Source organism: Furipterus horrens, unplaced genomic scaffold, assembly GCF_987537825.1.
Source record: "Furipterus horrens unplaced genomic scaffold, mFurHor1.1.pri manual_scaffold_6, whole genome shotgun sequence".
Classification (NCBI taxonomy): domain Eukaryota; kingdom Metazoa; phylum Chordata; class Mammalia; order Chiroptera; family Furipteridae; genus Furipterus; species Furipterus horrens.
Window position 1 is genome coordinate 190,567,101 of NW_028327176.1, and position 24,331 is coordinate 190,591,431.

Here is a 24,331-nt window from a genome sequence, read left to right on the forward strand (position 1 = left end):
GAGGGAGACACAGTGTGTCTGTCTATGCCTCCTCTTGGCTGGAAGTCCATTTATTTTTTCATCCATCCATCCATCCATCCATCCAACCACCTAGATCTATATGGAAGACCCTATGACATGCTAAGTTCTGGGCCTGATGTAAAACAACCACAGAGACAGACCTAGTGAGGAGGCAAGTTGTAAACAAGTGTGCATGTGCTTCACATGTGTGTGCACATGTGTCTGGTGCAGTTCTTAATGGTGATGGGAATAAACACGGCAACCCTCTGTATCATCTACAGTTGTTCACTTCTTGCTCTGGAGGTTCCCTGTCCTGTCCTGAGGTCCAGGAGGAGGGAGAGGAGGGGAGAGAGGCTGATCCTCTGTTTTGGTCCCCTTACTCCCTTCTCTCCTTCCCGGCCAGCACCCCTGGCTGTGAGAGGAAGTTCGGGTCGCTTCCTACGAGCAGCGTAAGGTGTCTGGAATGAACCTCATGTGGTCAGACATGCAGTTGAGCTTCTGGTCACCTCACTCGGTCCACGGGCTGGGCCCCTTCTGTCTCCTGTGGAGGTGTCCACGGTCTCAGGTGGTCCTCAGTTCTCCTGGCATTGGTACTGGCGGGTGGCTGCTTCTAGAGCTTAGCTGCTGTCTAGATTCCAAAGCTCAGCTGGCAGGGTGCTGCTGCTGGAATTCAGCCGCATCTGCTACCCTGTCCCTGGCTTTGGGCTGTCACCTCCAGCCTCTGCTGTGACTTGGAACTTCCTCAGGCTGTGCCCTGAGAAACCAGGTGCCAAAGGCAATCGCTCTCCTCTGCCAGTTTGCCCACGCACGCTAGAGTCTCCCTCAGCCTTCTCCAGTTGGTAACACATCCATGTGCATCGGCACACAGGCATGCACACACATGCACATGCATGCATGCACAGTGCGCATGTGTATGCACACACAGGGCTTCCATCCTAGTGGGAGGTTCTGAGACCCTGATGCTGACCACCCCCTCCTCTGCCTCAACTTCCCATTCTGGGCCAGAAGGCACTTTCCCCTGCTTCCCTACTCCAACTAGAAAGGCACCAGCAGACCTAGTTCATATTATTGAATAGGTAAATATTTGGGTGCACATGTAACCATTAATCATGTAATTATACTGTACTGTGTCTGATGCTATTATAGCGGAGCAAAGTGATGATAATGATTAACGCATACCTGGTACCGTTCTGGATGGCTTGCATGGATGAACTAATGTATTATTTACAACAGACGGCTGAAGTACACCCTGCTGTCACTCCCAACTTAACGAGGACACTGAGGTGACTCGCCCAAGGACATGGAAGGCATTAGTGGCAGAGGCGGGGGCGGGACTGGGATTCAGCACCCAGCATCTGAGCCCCTCACTAGTCGTTTGTGGAAAGGGTGCCGCAGTGGAAGATTGCATGAGAAGAACTAGGTCAACATCAAAGGAGAAGGGGCTGCCCGTGTGCAGTCCGCAGGGAGCAAGCCATCTGGTGGGACCGGACCTGAGGTCGGGAGGGTGAATGTCAGAACGTGGCACTGGGACGGGGTCGTGGGGACCGGGTCTGCAGCCCCGGGCGTCCCACGGGGGCAAGTTTAGTGCGTGGCCTGCCCACATTCACGGAGGACGCTCTGAAGATGAGTGGCGTGGGCGGCGTGCCTTGTGGAAAGGAGGGCCTGGCTGGCTGCGCTCAGAAAGCGATGGAGAGGAGAGGGATCGGGGTCGGGGGACCCTTTCAGAATCCACTCCGTGACCGATCCATTCAACAAGCATGTGGTGGCCTGGGCACCGGAACTTAGTATGAAATGTCACCGACCCACGTGGGTGGGATACGGGACCCAGGTTCGCAGTCCAGTGAGTGTGACAGTGTGTGCGTTAGCATGTAAGCTGCCCCCACGGAGACCTGTGGAAAATGTCCTGGTGCTGCCAAGGCCGAACCCCCCACCCCCAAGGGCAGAAGGCGGGCCCCCGACCCAGGGGCACATGCGGGGCCCTCAAAGGGACTCACCTGAGCGCAGTTAGATTCCTTTCCATTTGGCAATAAAATGATGGGCCCCATGGGCTTCATGCATGACACACATTTAATAAAAATTAAGTATTTTGCATATCGGGTATCTTAGTTGACCGTGTTTGTTATACAATAAGTATTCAGCAACCTCTGCTTTAGAGTTTTTTATTTACTCCCAGACACAACTACCCGTTTTCTTCAGCAGATTTTAAGACTCCTCGGAGGCAGGTAACATCAGGAATCAGTGGTGAACCAAACATGGTCCCCGTCCTCGGGAACATACAAACTTACCTGCAGAAGCGTTCTCACAGTGGGAGCATGATGGCGTAAGCGTGTGTGCGCACGTGGCCACGTAGACTGAATAACCAGAGGCCGTAACCCCCGAGTCTGCAGCACCGGGAGTAAAGAAAATAGGAGGCGTAAGGAATTCAGAGACAGGGCAGGATCGCAGAGAACATCCCAAGCAGCCACGCTTGATCTTCCCTAGAGAAGCTGTCCAGGCAGACGTGGGGAAAGCAGAGTTCATTTTAAGAGGAGAGAAGCCAACTCCCTGAATTGTGTAATAAGAAGAACTGGAATGACCCTTCACTCTGTGTGGCTTTAAATTTTCTCCGCACTCTTCATGGAGTTAAAGGAAATCCTCTTTCTGCTATGTAGTAAGAACCTGCCTTTCTTATGGCAAGGAAAACATAGTAACATGTTAACAACTCGGCTTGGATCTTGTGATTTAAGATGCGTGCTTGCGAATTACAACCTGGTGTACAGAGCATATATTTCTCCACGCGTCATTGGCACGGGAGATGTGAAAGTCACTTGCTTGTAATGGTCACATTTGCTGTAGAAGATGAAGACTCAGTTATGTGATTCAAGGCTAAACTCTGAAGTAGAGATTCCACAGGACAGATAATTTTTTTATTAAAAAGTTGACAAAGCTTTTACTTGATAAATGCATACATACTATTATTCAACCACATTTGTAGCCATTTTATAAACTTCCTGTCTGTGTTCAAAATACATGTAACAAAGTTTTATTATGCTAAAACGGAAATGTTCAACATTTTACGTTTTTACACCCTGGACCTATCGCTATACTGCACCCCTCCCCGAAAGTCACATCACTTTCCAGACTGACGTTCTGACCTGCTGAGGGGCCCCGGAATGCCAGGCAGACGTTGACGTGTGTCCGATTTAACCCGCAGGCTCTGGGCTCAGCGTGCTGTGTCCTCCACCAATGACCTCTGTTCTCCAGGCCCTTTATACGACATGACAGCAGGACCAGGGCCATTTCAGAAAACGTTGGCAAACCAAACGAAGTTTCTCTCTTTCCAACAAAGGAACAAAGCGACATCTAAAGGCTGCCCTAAGTGCAGAGGAGCTGGGCGGAGCATCGCCGTGGGGGAAGGAGTGACAGTAACGAAGACAGCAGGGCCCCTGGGCGGCTCTCACAGTTTCCGCCCGTCCCTGCCTCCATGTGTAGTAGCTCGTAACATCCCCTAAGAGGGAGGTGCTGTTCCTGCCCCACTTTACAGATGCGGAAACTGAGGCGCAGAGGGATTGAGGAGCTTGCCCGCATTGATAGGCCAGTAATAGAGGTGCCACAGCTCTACCGGACGCAGAGCCCTGTGCGCTCCCCCGCCACGCCTCTGTCCTCACCGCGAACCCACGGCACACGGTGGCAACTCACCTTCCGTGTGCCGAGGCGTGACCAGGCTGGCTGGCGTGCTTGTGAGTAATTTGGTGGCATCTGCCCGTAGGCCTTTCACATTGGCTTCTCCTCCATCTCTGGCTGACTCCTCCGAATTCTCCAGTCCCCAACCTCACCTCTCCTTTCCCTCCGTTTACCGAGTTACACAGCCGATTCTTCCGGTGCTTGAGCAGCAGCGATTCGATTTCCTAATTTTAGTTAGACCACAGGTATAAACAGCATGTAAGCTGACGCATACCAAGAGGTGTTTTGTTTCTCAAAGGACATGAAATGAAATCCTAATGGATAAACCTGTGCAGGCAATTTTAACAATACGCTCTCCCCAGAGATTCTCATCTGCTCCTGACCCTCTCCCCTCCCCGTTGAGCACAGAGCGAAGGGCAGGTTCTCAGCCCAGAAGATTCACCTGCCCGTGTGTGTGGGAGAGAGGAACGCCGTCTCTCGGAGTGGTGAGAACAGTTCCCTTTGCGTGATGGGATTCAGGATCGGCTGTAAACGTCCATTTCCCGCCGGGAAAAATCGCTATTTCCTTGCCTTGAAGCGCTTAGCGCCAGCACTGAGGTCCGCGGTTTCCATACCTGGTTCCGTGTACCTGGTCTGCTTTCATATTAGCTGACGATGCTCCCGCTGGACACTGACTCCTGTGACCTATCTTCCCAGGTCACCCTGTGCTCCACTGTCAGGCCAGTCCTTCTCTTAACAAGTTATACGGATATTCATGTGTGTGTGTGTGTGTGTGTGTGTGTGTGTGTGTGTGTGTGTTTGTATACAAGCATGCACACACCAACGCCAAATGGATTAAAGACTCAAACATAGCCCAGCAGCTATAAAACTCCCAGAAGAAAACTGGAAAACTTCTTGACATCGGTCTTGGCGGGGGTGTCTTGCGTCTGACACCACAGCGGAGACAACAAAAGCAGGAGTAGACGAGTGGGACGCCATGAGGCTGACATGCCTCTGCACAGCCAGGGCGACCGTCGGCGCAATCAGAAGGTAATCTGTGGACTAGAAGAAAATCTTTGCCCACTCGACATCCGGTAAGAGATTGACACCCAAAACATAAAAGGAACTCCTCCAACTCCACCGCAAAGAGATAAATGACCTAATTTTATTCAAGTCATTTGCCTTGAACAGCCATTTTCCCAAGAGGAGACACACAATGCCCAACACGAGTAGGAAAGGAGCTCCCGTCACCGATTATCGGGGACATGCACAGCAAAGCTGCTGTGATACGTGACCTCACTCTTGTTAATACAACTATTATGAAATGAGGAAAGAGACCCCTATGACCCTAAACCCAAGGAAATGGGTTGGATTTCTCCAAACATGCTTTCCCCCTTCCCCCGACCTTCTCACGAGCCCCGCCTCTCCCTGACACTCAGCAAAGGACCACTGCCCGTGGGGCAAGTCAGAATACTCTCTGCGGCAGTTTCTTAGGTGAAATTTGACAGAAGTAGGAGAACTCCGGAGTGTGAAGAACTTTGATAAGTTTCTAACTAATCCCTGCAAAATATATGTGCCGATAGAAGAGACCACCATCACTGCTGCCGTAATAATTCCTCCTTAAGATGATGTCAAACATTCACTTCCCCTGAGCTCATCTTTCCTAACCCCTTCAACTGTACTTATTTGGTTGAGTGTATTAAAGTTCATGGTATAATCTAATTCAGGGTGGTTATTTTGAAAAATAATCCTGTGTTTTACAATTAGCCCTAGTGGTAAAAGCCCTCAATAGTCTGTTTCCCGCTCTGTCCCCATGCCTGAGATTCTGGTGGGGCTTCCCTGGTCTGTCGCATGCTGCCTGCTTTTTCATTTACTTGTCAACCCAGGATAGAGTTATTCCCTCTCCACCTGTGACAAAATGTATACTATTTTTAGCATTATGCAGAAATATAATACAGGAAAGAGAAACTCTGAGTATGTGTTTTAATACCTATTTTGCTTCTTCTGTCCTCCCTTGGTTAAAAAAAAAATGCTATTTTAAATGTTTTAGAAACTTTATGTAAGTTTTGTGATAGAAAGTGGGAGTGTTCAAAGCTATAGAACGAGGGCCTGTGCCTTTTTTATTTCTTACACGTGAAAGCCTCACTCACTGACGTCTGCCATCGGAATCGCACGGCCCCTGGGTTCTAAAGGTTAAGTGCGCATAAATTCGAGATCTGCTCATGACTGACCTTTAGCTGTCTCGTTAGTATTTCTGTCAGAAACTTAAAAGATGGTGATTCCATAAGATAACTTGACTCTGCCTTTGTAAGTCCACATTTGTGACTCAGTTGTGAGTGTGTCCCAAGAGACAGAGCCATCAGCACCTGCAGTGAAACGGCAGGTGGTCCCCAGAGGGAAGCAGACGGAAGCTCTGGGCGGGTCCTTTCCCTCCCCACCCCCATCCCCTCACCACACCCAGCACGTGGTCCGAGGAGCCTCACTGAGCCTCATCAGCCCTTTGGCTTCTCTCCTTAAGGACACAACATTTACCTTGACTTTCAGTAGAGGTAATACAGCGATTTAGGCAGAAGCGCCATCTTCGTAACTTTGAGTCTTCCCATCCGTGGGTATATTCATTTATTCCTGGACTACTGTCTTCCATTAACGCTTGTCAATAATCTTCTGCAATCATTTCCGTAAGTCTTACACACTGATCATTAGTTTTATTACCAGTTACTTTAATGGGTTTGTTTTGCTTCGTTTATTTCTGTTGCGAACATTTAAAAAATATTTTCTAAGTCGTTTTTTAATGACACCTAGAGATGCTGTTATCATTCTTTTATGCAGCAATTTTTCCAAATGCTCTTACTGATTCAATTGTTCGTGAACGCTCTGGGTGTGCTCCGTGGACGGCCACACTGTTCTCAGATAGAGCTTCCTTGTGTTTCCACGTGAGCTAGAGCTGCCCGCACGTCTCGTCGGCAGCCGTCCGTCTCGAGAGACGATGGCGTAGCTTCTTGAGAGTCTATCTGCACCGCCGAGAATGGCTGTGCAGTCCGACTCGGGAGTGACAATCCCTGCCGCACTTGGTACAGGTGAAGGCAGATGGCTGTTGCTGCTGCTGCTGACGCTGCTTCCGCCTCGATCTTTTCTGGACCGCCTCCTCGTTGCGCGCAGCCTCTGCCCGTGACGTACCTTGCCTGACCGCGAGCCTCCAGGCTAGGCGGTCGTCTGCTTGAACTTCCCATGTGTTGAGATTGATGGAGCATTGTGTCATGTCCTTTTTGCAGATGTCTTTGAACCGCAGTTTTGGGCGCCCTGTCATCCTCTTGCCTTCTGCTAGCTCGCCGTAGAGGAGGTCTTTGGGGATACGGCCTGCATCCATTCTTTTGACATGGCCGAGCCACCTGAGGCGTCTCTCGCTAAGAACTGCATGCAAACTGCTCATATTGGCTCGCTTCAGCACCTCGGTGTTGGGGACCTTATCCTGCCAGGCGACATGCAGGACGCGTCGCAGGCACCTCATGTGGAAGCTGTTGAGTTTCCTTTCGTGCCTTGCGTAGGTGGTCCACGTCTCGCTGCCATAGAGGAGAGTGCTGAGTACGCAGGCTTGGTAGATGCGCAGTCTGGTTTTCTCAGTGAGGCTGGAATTGTTCCACGCTCACCGGTTCAGTCTGGCCATAACTGTGGCTGCCCTGGAGATTCTCCGGTTGACCTCCAAGTCGACTGACAGAGAGCTCGAGATGGTGGACCCGAGGTAAGTGAAGTCGTTGACAACCTCCAGGGTGTATCCGTCGATGGTGATGCATGGGGGAGTCCCCGTGCCTTGAGCCATAACATTCGTCTTCGTCAGGCTGATGGCTAGTCCGAACTCCTTGCATGCGTGGGAAAGGCAAGTGACTAGCTGTTGGAGTCCCTCTTCGGAGTGTGATGTCAAAGCTGCGTCGTCAGCGAAGAGCATCTCACGGATGAGCACCTCTTTGACTTTGGTCTTGGCTCGTAGGCGGGCCAGGTTGTAGAGCTTGCCATCGGATCTGGTGTGAATGAAGACACCCTCGCTGCAGTCCTTAAAGGCGTATTGGAGGAGCATGGAGAAGAAGATTCCGAACAGCGTAGGCGCGAGGACGCAGCCCTGCTTTACTCCGCTGCAAAGGATGGCAGCGGTCCTCTGTGTCCCCCTTCCAACCACAAGGGGAACATCCCTAGAGTTTCACCACAGAGTATGGTATTTGCTGTTTCTGCAAAGAGTTTTTATTCTTTTAATGAATGATTTTTATCCAGTGCCTTATCTGCATCTGTTAATGTGATCTCGTTTTCCCTCCTTTATCAGGACGTGCGACATGATGTTGAGATATCCATATCCCTGCCATGCACAGCCTGACAGGTGCTGGTTTTTAACATGTCACTGAATCCCATAGGCCTAGTTCTTTATTTCGATTCAGTGAGATTGGACTGCGTCATTATCTGATTTTAATGTCAAGGGTACGCCAGCCTCATGTAGTGAGTTGTGTAGCTTTTCTTCTTTTTTGCTTTTTGAAAAGAGTCTGGATAAGCAGGCATTTTTCTATTCTTTTAAGGTTAAGTACTTTCATTATGACTCAATTATTGTTTCTACAATGATTTTCTCTTTGCTCTATAAGTGATTTAAAAGTGTTTTTAAATTACCAGCTATGTGGGGATTAAAGGTTGGCTATCTTTTAGTTAATAATTTATTATTTAATTTTCTTCCAAACCACATAGATTATTTTGGAATTTCACGAGACTTTGTGGCTTATTACCCATTCAGTTTCTAAAGTATCTCATATATGTTTATAAAGCATGTGTCTTATCTAATTATTGAAAGCAAAGTTTCATGTAGGTCCGTTAAATGGACCTTATATGTAAAATTTATGTCTGAATTCCATATTGAAAAGTAAACAAATTATTTAAAAACTAGAAAAGGGAAGTAATAATAGGGAAACTAGCCCATCAGATATTAAAACCTATTAAACAGTTGCATTAATTAAATCAAAATAGTACTGGTTCATGAATAAGAAAAGCCAATGAAACAAAATAGTAAATCAAGAAACAGGGCTTTATGGCAAAGTGATACTTCTAACCCGTGAAAGATGATCTGATAAATCCATTGGGGGAGCTGGGTAGACACCTGGGAAAAAGTAAAGAGTTGGATCATATCTTAAACCTTCTACCAGAAAAACGTACAAGTGATTAATGACTTAAATATAAAGAAAAGACGTCATCAAAGTTATAGCCCTGGCTGCTGTGACTCAGTGGATTGAGTGTCGGCCTGCGAGCCAAGTGTCACTGGTTCGATTCCCAGTCAGGGCACATGACTAGGTTGCACGCCAGGTCCCCAGTTGGGGGCGCGAAGGAGAGGCAACCACACAGTGATGTTTCTCTCCCTCTCTTTCTCCTTTCCCCTCTCTCTAAAAATAAATAAGTAAACAATTTTTAAAAAAAGTTTAGAATAAACAATTATAGATAATCTTTTCTAATTGTTTCTATTCTTTCTGCTATAAAATGGAGAGGGGGGAATCTTTCTAATGGTGACTCAAAATTCAAAACCCATAAAAGGCTGATAAATTTTTAAGCATAAAAAATCCACATGCCAAAAGGAAAATTTGAAACCCTATCCCACACAAAGAATGGTTCTCCCAGATATAAAAGGGCCCCTTACCCCACCCCACAAAAGGTCAGTGCATCCTTAGGAAAAATGATGAAGGATATCAAAATGCAATTCAGAGTAGAGAACATACAAATATCTTTCAAAGATATCTTTAAAAGGTGATTATTCTCACAGTAAGAGAAATACAAGTTAAAACAACCTGGAATAGCAGTGAGCTGCCAGTAAAATATATGACCTGTAACATTGTCAAGAAGCAAACCTTGATAGCATTCTCTTTGCAAAGGTAGTAAAAAATAAATTAAAAAAGCGAAAAACCAGGCACGTCATTTATTGATGGGAATAGAACTTGTTACCATCCCTCGGAAGCACCTTTTGGAAATATGTCAAATTGCAGACATGCACATATGTAAGTTTGTATTTTAACAAGAGAACTTAACCCATTTGTGTGTCTTATGGTTATTTATATATTTGACTTCATCCTGTGTATATTCTCTTCATGTTCTTTCCCGGAGGCAGGTGGATGTTCCACAGCCTTCTGATGGGTTGATAGAGCTTTATCCAGTCCCTCCCACTGCCTTCTATTTTCCTGAATATTAATTTTATTTCTATTCTTTTGACACGTATCTTTGCACTTTAATATGCTCGATTAGTTAATTAAATCTAAAGTTCACCAAGAACTCCGTCTTCATTTTTATCGATGAAAGAGTCTTACATGGGCCAGATTGCCCTCCCCTCTTTCCTACTTTCCCTTCCTTGTAGTAGAGCTTCTCTTTGTAAACCCACCATAAGGGACGACTATTATGTTTTAAAAAGTTGTATAGTCAGCATTTGCTTAGTCTCGTCAGTTTGTTCAAGAATTCGGTTCCTATTCTTGCATGTCGTTTCTTTGTCCTGTGTTCAGCTTACTTTGTAATGGATTTTATGGCTTGATAAGGACAATGATCCATGGGAAGAAAAACCAAAAACAAAATAAAACCTCTCCGTCTTGGAGAAATACAGTGCTCTTAACTTGTCTTGTTTTTGAATGGCGGTTTAGCTGGGGATTGCATTATGGAGTAACTGTCATCATGCTTTAAGGACATTGACGGACTTCTAATATGTCTTCTGGCCTCTACTTTGTTGATGAGAAATATAAGTTCAGTCTAAGCTTGATCTTGTCCATGTCATGTTTCTCTTCTTTTCAGTTGCTTCTAAATCTTTTCCTCGACTTTGGAGTTTTATGGTTTTCCTGAAAAGATAAGCTTCTTCCTTCTGAAGATTCACATCTTTCTTCAATTATGAAAGATTCTCCACCATCAACCCCTGCCCTCACCCACTGTCCATCCTCTCTGGAACCCCACGAACCTCGCGAGGGAGTCTCCCAGGTGGGGACTCCTCTGCCGTGCCCCCCAGCTGTCCCCTGTGCCCCTCCGCGTAACCTCTCAGTTCTGTCACCAGCCTGATTCTTCTTTCATCTGCGGCCAGTCTCATTGTCAACCCAGCTATGGGGTTTTTAAGTTTACGATGGAACTATTTTCTGGGAGTTCTGCTTGGTTCTTTCTAAAATAAGAGTTGTCGATGTTTTCGAACACGTCAGAAACCTTTCTTTTCAGATTTTATTCTATTTCTGGTTGCTGATTTCAGAGCTCATCCCCAGGCGCCCTGGTCTACCGAGTCCTCCTCCCGATGACTGTTACCATAGTGACTGGCCACTTTTAGCGGAGATTGAAACTACATTATGCAAGTGTTATCGATGCGTTAAAAAATAACACGTTACCCTGCTCTAGTCTGGGAACAGTGTTTTCTTTTCCTTCCTTGACCTTAGATTTGCTGTGGGTTTCTGTGTCTTGGGAGAGTTTTCCCATTGAGAGCTTCGTCAAACATCTGCCTCTTTCTCTGTGCCTGCAAACTCGTGGGAAGAGACTTTCTGGCCCCCTTTTCATTGGCGGGACAGCCCTGCAGGTGGCCCAGCTGTACAAAGGGGGTTGGCTGAACCCCCTCTCTGGCCAAATTCCTTCTTTATCTGAACTCCTGAGACATCAAAACCTCAGCCACAGTCTTACAGTCAGGCCTGCAGCTGCTCCTCTCTGGGGCCGCAGACTTTCCCCCAAGCTCACTCTGTGACTCTGGGTATTGTCTTTATCTCTAGCAGCTGAGGGTTTCCTGACCTCAGCCTTTCATCAAATACATTTTTTTAAAGATTTTTATAGCAGTTTTAGGATCCACATAATCCTTGCCTGTGATTCTGCCTGGAATCTCTTCCTTTTTGACACTAAAGAGGATTTTTATGTTAAGTCATGTTTTTAGACTGAAAAATCTCATGTACTAATATTACATGATTTTAGTTGTGTGTTCCAAATCATTGAGGAAATGTAAAGTGACAAATGATTTCCAGTTACTCATCACAATCCCATTCAACACATTAGAAAAGTAGTAGTGTATCCATGTTTGAAACATGTCATGCACCCTCTGCAGACAGAGCTTGAGGCCCGTGTAATTTGTAAGGCCTCCGGCAGTAAATCCAAAGCTGCCTTGACAGTTGAAAAGCAATGAGTTAAAGTTTTATCCTATGAATGTCATAACAAGTCCAAATGGGACCATTGTGCATTCACAGACAAGTACACTTTTTCTGATCGCAGCGCTGAGAACGGGCCTCGGAATCATTCTGGGAGCCGGAATAACAGGTGTTGCCAATGAGACCTCATTTGCTGGTTGAAGCAAGGATATGGGAAGTGTAATAAGCTTCTGATTTGAGATTTTTTTATGAAAACCATTCATCTCGTTGTGCTCCTGACCTTTCAGTATGACATTATAACCTTACACATTTGTTATGGGGACTAAATGTTAGATTTGATAGCCTAGGTCATGTTAGAGTTTTATTGCTTTTGACCAAAGGTCACCGTAAGATTTAGAGATCAACTTGTAGATACTTACATGATCTTTAAAAAGTTATAGAAGCTATTTTTTATAAAAAGAGAAATCCTTTTTATAAAAAGAGAATGAAAGTATTTGATGCTTTTAAAATAGCGAATCTCCAAGTCCTCGTTGATCAGTTTATCACCCCGTAGTTTTGGCTGACACGTCCGAACCAGCCCCTGCTCGGGGTCCCACTTCACCTCGCGTTCTTTTAATTCTGGATTTTTTGTATAAACTTTAAAGAAAGATTTCCAAATTTTATGAAGTTTGAAAAGTACTATTTTCATGGTCATGCTGAAGACATGTGGAGTGTAACATTTGCTTAAAAATTAGTTAACATCAAAATAATTTAAAACAGCTTTTAAAACACTTATTACTAAACAAGCAATTAAAATGACCTTTTATAAATTGAAGTGAACAGAGAAAGCCAGCAATCTCAGAGAGCTCTAAGGGCCCATGGTAACCACGTGGTAAATACACGCACATGCCAGCAGTCAGTCTCCTCACCGCTCTCCTCCTCAGATTCTGCTTTTACTCTCAGGTTACTCATAATCTAGACTTGCAAAAGAAGTTTTAGCCCTGGCTGGTGTGGCTTAATGAATTGAGCACTGTCCTGAGAACCAAAGGGTCGCTGGTTCGATTCCCAGTCAAGGCACATGCCGGGGTTGAAGGCCAGGCCCCCAGTTGGGGGTGTATGAGAGGCAGCCACACAGTGATGTTTCTCTCCCTCTCTTTCTCCCTCCCTTCTCCTCTCTCTAAAAATAAAATCTTTTAAAAAATTGTTTTATATTAGTAGTACCCAATATACTATTTATGGACATTCATAAGTTTGCTTTTTATGGTACCATGAAAAGAGAAACTCTTCCTCCTAAGTCATAAAAGTAAACAGAATAGAAAATCGAGTCCTCTTTGATTTCCAGTGAAATGGGGGTGATTAGAAGCCCCAAGAAGCCCATGGCGATAATCTATTAAATATTCCTGAAACTCCTGAAATGCGCACGGTCATGGTAACCCTGACGGGGGAGAGTGGCGCCGTGTGTGCAGATACTCACCTGTGTGGAGACTCACACGCCCCTGCACACTGCAGGGCCAATGCCCGGCCCCAGGCCCTCTGCACGGGCTGCCGGGGCCCCAGCGGCAGGCCCAGGGACGGTCACCTATCGTCTGGCCATTGTTCCTTAGCCGAGGAACAGATCCAAAAGGTCAGAATTAAAACCCGACCTGTGCTCACGGAGCCTGCGCCTGTGATGTGCAACCCCCTTTCTGGGCGAGGACAGGCTCCGTGAGCAGCAGAACCTGTGGAACCGCCGTGAGTAAGTGATCGGGGCCACGGAGAAGCTCCGACGGGCAGCAGGCAGCGAGAAGGGGGCCTCCCTGAACTGAGGTCTTGTTCAAAGCCGCGCCAGCGACTGTGCGGCGGGGGCGAGGGGCCCCGTGCCCCCCGGGACAGTCCCCAAGGAGGCCTGGGGGGGCAGACGGTGTGGGAACAGGAGGCAGGGTGTCTCCAGAGGACAGTGCTGGCAGGAGGCGTGGGAGCCGCGCAGAAACAGGACGGCCGGGGAGGCCCTGGTGGGACCACCGTGGGGACGCGGGGGTGCGGAACAGAAGCAGAAAGGCATTGGAACAGCGAGCCGTCTGGGGGCCGTCGCCGTCACCCCGGTAAGGCAAGCCGCAGGCTTACACTAAGCCGACAGTGGCCTCATGGCGGGCGTGAATGGCGTGCGAACTTGTGAGGAGACAGAACCTCCCGGTTCGCTGATAGATGGAACCCAGGATTCGAAGGGAGGTGACCCAGGAGGGGCCCCAGTGCGGGCGGTGTGGCGTCAGGAGGCTGAGAAAAGTCGGCTTCACGGAGTCAGCTGAGCGCGCTGATGGGAACAGAAAAGGCCCTGGAGCATTAGCCGCAGGGAAGGTGGCTGGCGGCCAGGTGAAAGGGACCGCGGGGAGAGGGCGGGGCGTGGGGTGGGGGAGAACGGGGGCGCAGGCAGGCAGCACACTGTGCAGAGCTGGGAACCCGGCGCAGGGGCCAGGAAGGAAGGAAAAGACGGGAAACGGGCCCACAAACGCTCCGGGTTGGCAATGGGAGGCACGAGGGTTTCCCAAGGCCAAGGCCAGATGCATCCGCGGAGCAGCACCGCAGTGACCATAGGGGAACCCTAGAAGGCACGCAGGGAGAAAGGGGGCCGCGTGGAAACACTTCCCCCGGCGGCAGTGCTGAGAGGCGCGTGTGACCTCAGCCCTCAAACCGCAATGGCAAATGGGGACCCCGCCGTTCAGGCAGCCGAGCTGCGGTGCTACCGGGTGTGCCCGGTAATTGATCAACGGGTCACACAGAACCCACAAGAAGAGCATTTGGGGGGGGTGGGGGGGCTGCTGCGGTCAGGGAACTGCAGGAGCGCAAGGCCGACCTAATCTTCTTTCTCCATCTCTCTCAGCCTCTTACTCACTTTTCCTGTTTCTCAGCTGCTTCCTCTTCGTTTCTCTTCCTTCATCCTTTCTCGTATTGCTTTTATTTCAAAAAGCGTTTGAGTTCATGAAAACACACATGTGAAACGGGAGGGGCACGCCGCTGCAGCGATAAGCTCATTAGAAACAACAGCTCCGATGGGGCGTCCGGGGAAGCAGGCAAAGCGCTGCGCCGCGCCCAGAGCCGTGCTTACGTGCGGTCGGACCGTGACGACCACTGGTTATGGGAAAGACGATGAGGAAGGAGACGCAGGACTTCTCAGCAGACGGTTACAATCATGCCGAGCCTCGGCCTGCCTGACGACAGATTTAGGGCGGATGGCAGGGGAATTGGTTAGCGGAGGCCTCCGAAATTCGGGGGAACTTCCTGGTCCCGCGTTGGTGGCAGCCTCCTCGCTGGCCCGGCTGCGCGGCCCCAGCGTGGTCTTCATGGGACCCTCTCTCTGTCTCTCTGTCCTTCCAGGTAGAGATCGAGAGGCTGGACTATCACCACTACCTGCCTCTGTTTTTTGACGGGCTTTGCGAGATGACCTTCCCCTACGAGTTTTTTGCCCGGCAAGGAGTCCACGACATGCTGGAACACGGGGGGAACAAGATCCTTCCTGTCATCCCACAGCTCATCATCCCGATAAAAAGTAAGTGCACAGGTGCAGAAGCGCCCCTTGGCCTGCTGGGACTGCGGGGGGACCCGTCGCTCATCGGGCAGTCGGACAGCAGGCTGGGGCTGGCTCCCGCCTGGCCGGGGTACTCATAAATTGGGGTGTGGGGCCGCACGCCCCAAGTCTCCCAGTACAATCCACCACCAGTGCCGCATGGCGGCTTCGCCCCCTGAATCACCCCAACTGCGCGGGGTTTGCGCTGATGTAAAGGCACCCCCAGCGGTGACGCCTTACCAGCACGAATCCACACACGCAGAAGTACGTGAGGGGGAGTCTGTGTGTGCGTGCGTTGCCACTAACTTTCGGGTCCTTTAACTTTTAAATGACAGAATAAGCACAGTTACGTTTGGTATCTTCCAGGTAGTAGAATTCATAATTTTACGGAAAAAAAAAATCTGGGATGGAGAAAAGGCTGATGTTATTGAGTACTTGAAATTTTTCATCGATGACAGGTGACTCGTGGGGACCCTTGAGTACACCCGTCACCAGCTTTGTCGCTCGTCGCTCAGTGAGGTCATGCTTCCTTCCCGTGGCCAGGTGCTCCCAGCCCCGGACGAGCTGTCTGCGCCGCCCCCTTTCCGAGCCGTTTCTGAGGCTTCGTTGTCCAGGGAGGAGGCCTCTAACGGTTACTTCCCGTCCAGTCCCCACAGCCGGCTGCTGCAGCTGCTGCTGACACTTGTGACTTGTGACAGGGCCACCTGCTGGGACAGGGCTCTGGGAGGGGACAGCCAGCCTGGCCTCTCTCCCCAAGTCCCAACGGCCAACCATCGAGCCCCCGGTTCTGCGGCACCGGCATGGCCCACCTACAGCACTGCTGCTGATCCGCAGCAGAGGTTGGTGCCCCTGAGCACCTGCAGGGTGGGGGACCTGCCCCACTCTCCCAGCCAGAGCTGCCCAGGCATTTCACCCCCTTGCTATGGGCACTTCCAGCCCTGGCTACCTGGGGATGAGCAGGTCCCTGTGTCACCCACCCCAAATTTGCCTGGGTCCCTACTCCAGGACGAACCTCCTCCCAGGATGGTTGACAAGGCGCCTGCCTAGTCCCTGAGGATCTGGGGGAACCCCACCCTGTCTGTCTCGGGGTGCTCTTTCCAAGGGGTTTGACAAGAAAACAAGAAAAACACAGCTCCCCACAGGCCCATTTCCCGCAGTCTGGAGCATTTCATTTTCTCCGTGGACTCCTTTTTATTGATTTGAATTAACGCCACCAGAAGTCTAGACTTGGGACACTTCGCTGTCACGGTTCAAACTGAATGGACTTGGAAACCGGCTCTCGTGTCTTTGAGACCCTGTGAGAGATCTGCAGCTGACCTTCCAGATTTCCCCCAGAGCAGGCTATGAAGCCACAGGAAAGCACCGTGCCACCTGCTGTGACAATTAGCAGGGACAGAGAAAGGACCCTCAAAGCGGCTTTGTTAACAACCTGTCTCCTTCCCTTGCAGGGCAGCTGAGGGCGGGGGTGGGGGAGGCTGGCCTTCAGGAAGTGTGACAGCGCTGGGCCATGTGAAAACCGCTTCCAAATGGGACTTGCTCCGACAGGTCACCGCTCTCCCATAGGTTGAGCTCCAGTTGCAACGCTACATTTTCTAAAGGACGATGCGCGAGTTTCATTAATTAAAAACAAGATGGCCCCGAATATTCTCCCCACTGTCCTCTTCCTCCTGCACCCATCGAAACAGCCACACCGAAGTCTGTTCTTTTCCTTAAACGGCTCGCATTGGGGTCCCCGCCCTCTCTGCAGCCTTCCCGTGAGGGCCCGTGGGAAACAGCGAGCGGCAGGAAGAGAGCTCTAAGGAATGTCTCGATGTTACTGTTTACATTAAAGACATACCAGATTCGGGGGTTGCAGGCCAAGGTGAACTGACGTCCACGTTTGCTCGTGTTGTGCTTAGAAGACACGTCAGTGAGTTACGAGGAAGCAGCGTGCTCTAGGGACAAGATTGACCACAGACACGTTCCAGGGGCCATCTGCTGGTTGGGGAACCGCCACTCAGAACTCAGTAAGTAGGACCGCTCAGCGAACATTGGATGTGAATGGGATGATTTAAGGTTCCAGAGCAATGGAAGCTCATGCGGTGAACTGTCCCTGCACGTGACTTGGCGTGTTTCCTCTCGGTCTGTTTGCATCGCTAAAAGCCACGTGCTTCCCGGGAAGGAAGACTGACTCGCTGTGAAGACCAGGCCTAGGCCCAGGCCCAGCCGCGCATTCTGTGCATCAGCCGGCCCTTTCAGGGGGCGTCTGGAGTGAGGCTCGTTGCGCTAGAAGCCGGCCGATGCACACAGTGGGGACTCCATGGAACAGATGTGTGTGCGCCTGGTTTCCAAAGGTACCACTAGCACCCCTTTGCCTCTCTTGCAGGGGCAAAAGTTCCCCTTTTCGTCACCAGTTACCAAGTTCTTCAACAGCTCTCCTCAAATTCTAACTGGGATCTATGAAGCAAAGCAAAATGTATAAATTCCCTGCGAGGCGGAGACCGGGGGTGCGCTGCCTGTCTGTTTCTAGAACCGGGGCTTGATATGAAGTAATTCCAAGGCTGATCATGCTGGAGTGAGGAAACGTAATTTTAACTTTAGAAACACAGAATTTAATGTAAAAAAAGTTTCAAGTGTGTAAAGAGGATTGGCTTATATTGATAAAAATATTCGGATGAAATCGTAACTGTGATGACCCTCCATGTGGACCATGACCTCACACTGAGACACAGTGGTCCAGTCTCGAGGGGCCATCTGCCTATGGACGGAGAGGGCGCCTCCAGCCAGGACACAGCGAGATCCCAGACCCGCCTCCGCTCCCTGACCCTCAGCTCCGAGTCCCACGGTCCCCACCCACCCAGCGCGCACAGCCTGCTGTCCAGAGCAGTGGTTTTCCACCTGGCCCACCTCACGGCACAGCAAACGAATTACTAAAATTCAGTGGCACACCAGAAAATATATTTCTTGCTGATCTGATAGAAAAATTAGGTTTAATTTTGATTCACTCACACCGGCTGGCAATTGCTGTGTTGGCTGTCGCCATTTTCTTATTTGATCATCTAAGGGAAAAGAGGTCAGTGTCCCTGACTAAAGAGTCAGACACTGCGTGTTTTAAACACTCTTGCGCACACTGGTTGGAAGTCGCTGGTCTGAGGCACCGCTCCCCAGACTTCACGGTGCACACGGATCCTCTGTGGACCCTGGGAAAAGGCAGCTTCCACCTCATAGGTGTGCAGTGGACCCGAGACGCTGAATTTCTAACGCCCAGTTTATGCGGTACCAGAGAAGGAAGAATTAAACACTCTGAGGAAGGCAATAACGTTTTTAAAAATGCCAAGGTAGCTTGTAAAAAAATATGACAAAAAATAACCACATCAATCGTCTGTTATAACCACAAATAAATGGGAGAAATAATCATGAATTTCAAGGGAAGGAAAGACTTCACTTGGGGACTTCTTTGAGAGACTGTTCCCACTCTCTGGTTGTTCCCAGCCATATGGGTTTTGTGTGGACCGTCAGTCACTGACTAGTGACAGGAAGTGTCTCTGTTCCCCAGACACACCTTCGCCCCCCCCCCCCCCCGCATCCTTTAATAGCCGTATCGCAATTAAATCAATAATCTGTTGTTAACACCATTGTGATCACATACTATCCTCTGTGGATCACACACCTGCTGTGACGCCATCACTTCCCTTGGCTTGTGTTCTCAGCATTGATCATCACCCCTCATTTTGTCTGCTTAATGTATACTGTTTTTTCAAGTATTTCAGGATCTAGCACATGAATGTTATTTTCCTAATGTTTATAACATCAGCGGGCCCACAGTTTTCTTTATTTTTCTAAAGGTGCCTTGTCCCTCCACCCCTCTGCTGCAGTCTGGACTAAAACGGCCAGACATTTCTCATTTTTACACATTTGTGTTTTTAAAACCAACGAAGGCTAGAGGAGAACTCTCCTCGTGTGACAAAGGGGGCTTTATTGAGCAGAACTGGCGAGGTCCTGCTGCAGTGCCAACCACCCTCCGCAGTCAAACCTTAAGGCAGTGCGTGAGTCAGAATAAAGGTGTCCCTGTCATGTGGCCCCTGCCTGGGGCAGGTGGCAGAGGTCTCCACTCGCTGCTGTGGCTTCAGGACCTAGCTGTCCCACACCACTGGCCACAGCAGCAGGGGAAACCAGACCTCACGAGGGTCTCTGCGGCAAAGAAATGCTCCTCCCGGATGGCACCACATTTCCCTGCTCTTCCGCGGTCCTCGGCCAGACCTGGCACAAGGCCCATCCCATCTCACGGGGCCCAGAACACATGATCGCACCGCGGACATTAGGAATGATGTATTTGAGAGTCTCTGAATTCTATTATATTCTTTTGAAGAAGGTCAGTTCTAATTCTGACAGACAATTAACCTTTGAAACATCAACTCCCACCTTTGTCTGTGGACCGCGGCTGATGTTCTTTCGCTTCCAGCTTCTGCTCATCCTCTGGGACCGGCGGGCCAGCTCTGCTGTGCCCAGTGCTCAGAGGTCAGCTGGGCAGGGTCCTCTCGCGGGCCTTCGGGTCACCTCCTGTGTGTCTCTGCCTCCCGGGACCCTCATCCTCTAGTGTTCTACCTGCTCTGCTAGCCCAGAACCCTCTCCTCTGACACCTTTTACTACTTCCTTCTGCCCCAGGACACACACATTAGGTCTTAGTGGGAAAGCGTTTCAACTCACGACCCTACCTGGGGCACGTTCACCTTTCAAGGACAGCATCCCATCCGATTTCTGCTGACTTTAAATTCTCTGGCATGACGTTCAAGGTCTCTCACTAAATACCTGGCTGCCGGTCAAAGCTTTGGGCTTTATTTCTTACTGTTTCCTTTGTGCGCGCTGTGCTCTGGCCACACCGCGCCACAGCACCTGCTCTGTGGTCTCCTCATCCCACCCCTTTGCTGTCTTCCAGGGGTACCCGATCTCACTTTGTCCAACACTTGCCATTAAGGGAGCTTCAGGCTGAGCCCCTGTAAGGCTTTTCCTGCAGGCCCTGTTCTGTTTCCCCCCTCCCTCCCGCCCCTCACCCCCGGTCCTCTCCCCCGCCTTCTTCCCGCCCCCACGGAACTTAACATCTTCCTCTCGTGCCATTCAGAGCCTGATGTTAGAAAGTCGCTCATTCCACAGCATCTAACGTGCTGGCTAGTACCCAGCAGGCGCACCGAAATATTGGCAGCATTAATTCCGCCCGGTACAGAGCCGCCGCCCGTGATGAATCAGTGTGGACGTTACCATCAGAAGCGCGCATGCCGTCTGGGCTTGCCGCTGAAGTGCGTGGTATAGAAAAACTGTCTCGAAAGAATTCCTAATGTGAAACGACACATAAAGAGTATAATTCTATGATGCTTTCCATTTATTGGAGAAATTACTAAAGTGGGGAGAGTAAATTTTTCTCTATTTGTCTACATTCTCGCAAGCGATTCTTTGAGCAGCCGCACGCGTTTGTGCGGCGGTCAGCCAGGAGGCAAGGTGACCCCGGCCACTGAAAAATACCCCAGGAACATGGCTGACCTACAAACAGCGCGTGCGACAGTGGCCTCATTAGGAGAGCTCTAATGAGTTGAGGTCACCCAGCTAGAAAGGACAAACATGCACAGACACAGCTGAAGCAGCGTGAACAATAACATTTTCAAAAGCAAAACATTCTTGTTAAAGAACACCCGATGGAAAAAATATATACCAAACAAGGATAAAATATGAGGGCCCGCATCGTAATACAAAAATTGTTTCCAGAATTCTATTCAATTAGATAGGAGCTCGTACGACTGAAGTGAGTTATCTTTCATCCGTGGTCTAATCATTTTATTTATAGACCTTGAGGTTTTCCCGGTAAATTCTTTTAAAAGCGATAATAACTGTAAAAAGTAGTAATGATTTTTAATTTGAGAAGAAAATATCTAATTCGTTCTGAAACGATGGGAAGAGAGTATATATTAGTTACAAAACGTGAAAAAGAAAACGGATTCAAGTTGTCCTAGAGAGCTAGGTTTGCTTAATCCCTCACATGGGAAACGGACTTGGGTCAAGGACACGCCTCACCGGGCCCCAGGGGGGGCTGGGCAGGGTGGCGCCAAACCATCGGTACGTGCGGCTTGGGTTCAAGTGCTTACAGGGTCCAAGGAGAAGAAGCCTGACTCTTCGACCGTTCCTGCCTCTCGCCAACACGAGAGTCTCGCCAGGTGCCTTGCCGGCGTCGTTTGTGAAGTCACACCCGCGTGAGCTCGTCAGACTGCACGGCAGGCTTGGCCTGGCCTGGCCCCGGGAGCTCGCTCGGGCCCTTTGTCCCCATGCTGGCTTCCTGGGAGGCCTCGGGTCCCTTGCTTCATCAATCCCAGAATCGGACCAGATGTTGATGTCAGGCTTAGCCGTGTGTAGTTTCTCAGACTCTTTCTGTAGGGAAGAAGGGGGCTCTCTTTCTTGGAAACTGGCGCATTTGCCCGTTTTACTACTTGGCAGCATATTGCTCAACGCTCCGCCTTCGTACGAGCCCGTGTATGTTACAACCTTCCTCGTTCACTCCTTCTACTGGGTCAAAGCTGCGGGAAGCGCACACGCCTTTCCTCGCCCAGGGCAGACGTGGGGCCACCGTTGGGAGAAGCAGCATCACGTGGTTTAGTTCTGAGAACGGATGTCTCCTTCCGTTGGTCATCATCCCATCTGTCTCCCCACTCTTTCATGCTGAACTGAGCCAGCAATCTAGGGACAGGGGCGCGGGGTGCCCCAAAGACACAACCCCACTCTGCTTCTGGACAAAGCAGGGTATGGATCAGTTTACTCTCCGCCACTGTTAGAGATGCTCGATGCGCATGAGAGCAGACACAGACCTGGCCTTGGGTGCGATGAGGCTGGGCAGGAGAGTGTGGGGTGTCCTGTTCTTCAGGCCCCTTTCTGTCCAGGGAGCTGTCAGTTCTACATCGATCACGTCATGACTGAACTGTTGAGACCTTTTTGGTAACTGAGCACTTTCATTCTTAAAACTAACTGTGTAATGAAAGCAAAGGCCAAACACTGTCATTAAATACTCACTTGTATTCAGTGGTCCAAAAGGCAGACTATGTTCTTGTCTATAAAACAAAAAAGTGAAAAAGGTTTCCACTTGTAATGACAGAGCTTTCGTGGAAAAATCCTGATTTTGCATAAAGATGGTGCCTTTCTGGATGGGATGAGAGAAAAAGCAATGCTTCTTCGCGGAAAACTTACTAGAAAACAACGGGTTAAAGAAAACATTAGAACCCCTATCAGAGGCTCACCCCACGTGTGTAATACTGAGCTGACCTGCAGTGTTTTAATTCTCCAGGAAAGTGAGAACTCAGCCTACCCCGTGTCTGTTTGTCCAGCATTGAGTTCTGTTTGGGGAGGAGAAACATTTCTGTAATTTCAAAACCTACGTTTCGTTGAAAACATAGTTTGGTTTTACTGTTCTGTGATTTAACATTATATGGTTAGTGGCTCTGGGCTAGCAAAATGTGTATTCACTTCACTCTAACTCACCTAACATGACGGTGGGCCCCCAGCCTCAAATGTAAGATCAGTGCAAAAATAACGTCTGATTCCGAGGTCTATTTTAAAAATGAAAAAGCCCATGATTATGAAAATATTTATTTGTTAATGTAACCTCCTTTGCTTTCTAGAACCCCATTCCATCTGTCAGCTAGCTTATAAATGCCACATCTGTAAAGTTCTTTAGGTTTTGAAGCAAAATATGAATCCACTCATTTTCAGCCTCTTCTCCTGATGTCAACCTGAGGCCGTCAGAATGGCTCTGTGGTCCCCGAAACAAGGGACAGTCAGAAGGAGCAAGGTCAGGAGAGTGTGAAGGATGAAGCAATATTTCCCAGCCAAGCTCCTTCAAGAAGTTTTTGGGGAGTCGAGCTGTGTGAGAACGAGCGTTACCGTGATGGAAGATGACACCCTTCCTGTTGACAGAGGAGGGTCGCTTTTGGTCCAAAGCTGCTTTCAGACGATGAAGTTGTTCACAGTAAAGATGAGCAGCAATGGTTTGATTGTTGTCTGACAGTTCGTGATGGACAGTTCCTTCCATATCCCACCACACACTCAACATGATCTTCTCTGGATGAAGTCCTCCTCTTGGTTGGTGAACTCTTCTTCCTCCTGAACTGATCCGCGATCGGTGGCATTTAACGTGATGGTAAAGGACCTACTTCTCAGCACCTGTAACAGGCTGACCTAAAAATGGTGCCTGAAGGGGTCGCGAAAGCAATGATTCACAACAGGCAACACGCTGTTGCAGATTCTCTGGAGACAGTTCATGTGGGACCCATTTCCCAGCCACTGAACCCTTCCCGATCCTCTTCAGTTGGTGTAGCACAGTCGTGTGGGCTCCGTTACATTGTTCTGCACATTCCCTGGAGGTAACGGTGGGGTTTTCTGTGACAGCAGCTTCCAACACTTCGGAATCAAGTGTTTCTGGATGACCCTCTTTTGGCTCATTTTTCAAACTGAAATCCCCACTTCGGAAATGGGAAAACCACCTCATGTGACTTCTTTGGGTCACTGCATCGTCCCCATAAGCGTCCTGAATAGACTTGGCTGCTAGACTTGCATCGGCACCTTCATGAAACTCATAGAGTAGAGCATTTCTACTGTGGTCTTTAGATGGGACAACCATGGGTGCAAACATTGCAGATGATTATGAACAATACTTTGATAATCTGAAAAAATAAGGTATAAAGTAGTCCCTGTGACATCAAAAAATTATAAGAAGAGGCACAAATTTAATGAGTACTATCTAAAGCTTTCTTTTAAAAAGTCGGACATCACTTTTGCACCATACTCTTAAACAGGTCACAAGTGACATAAAGGCACACTCCATCCCAAAGGATTCAGGCAAAAGAGTGTGGACAGCCCAATGCCAGCGACAGTCAGTGTGGACACTCACATATGAACATATGTTTTGGTGACTGCGGGGCAGAGACAAATCTTTATATGAAGATAATATAAGTACATGGAAATTACACGTGAAGAAAAAATGGAAATTGGCCTGTGTTGAATTGGTAACCAGAGAGTAAAATAATCAACAGAATAATTTTTGAGTTATTATGTA

At 49.0% G+C, this 24,331-nt stretch overlaps 1 protein-coding gene across 1 annotated transcript in view; it reads left to right on the forward strand.

Annotated features, from left to right (window-relative positions):
- PACRG (parkin coregulated) overlaps positions 1–24,331 on the forward strand; it is a 220,762-nt gene that overhangs the window by 189,175 nt on the left and 7,256 nt on the right. Inside the window, exon 3 of the mRNA XM_090280854.1 lies at positions 15,075–15,246. Within this exon, the coding sequence (XP_090136980.1) occupies positions 15,075–15,246 (172 nt within the window). The remainder of the gene's footprint in view (positions 1–15,074; positions 15,247–24,331) is intronic.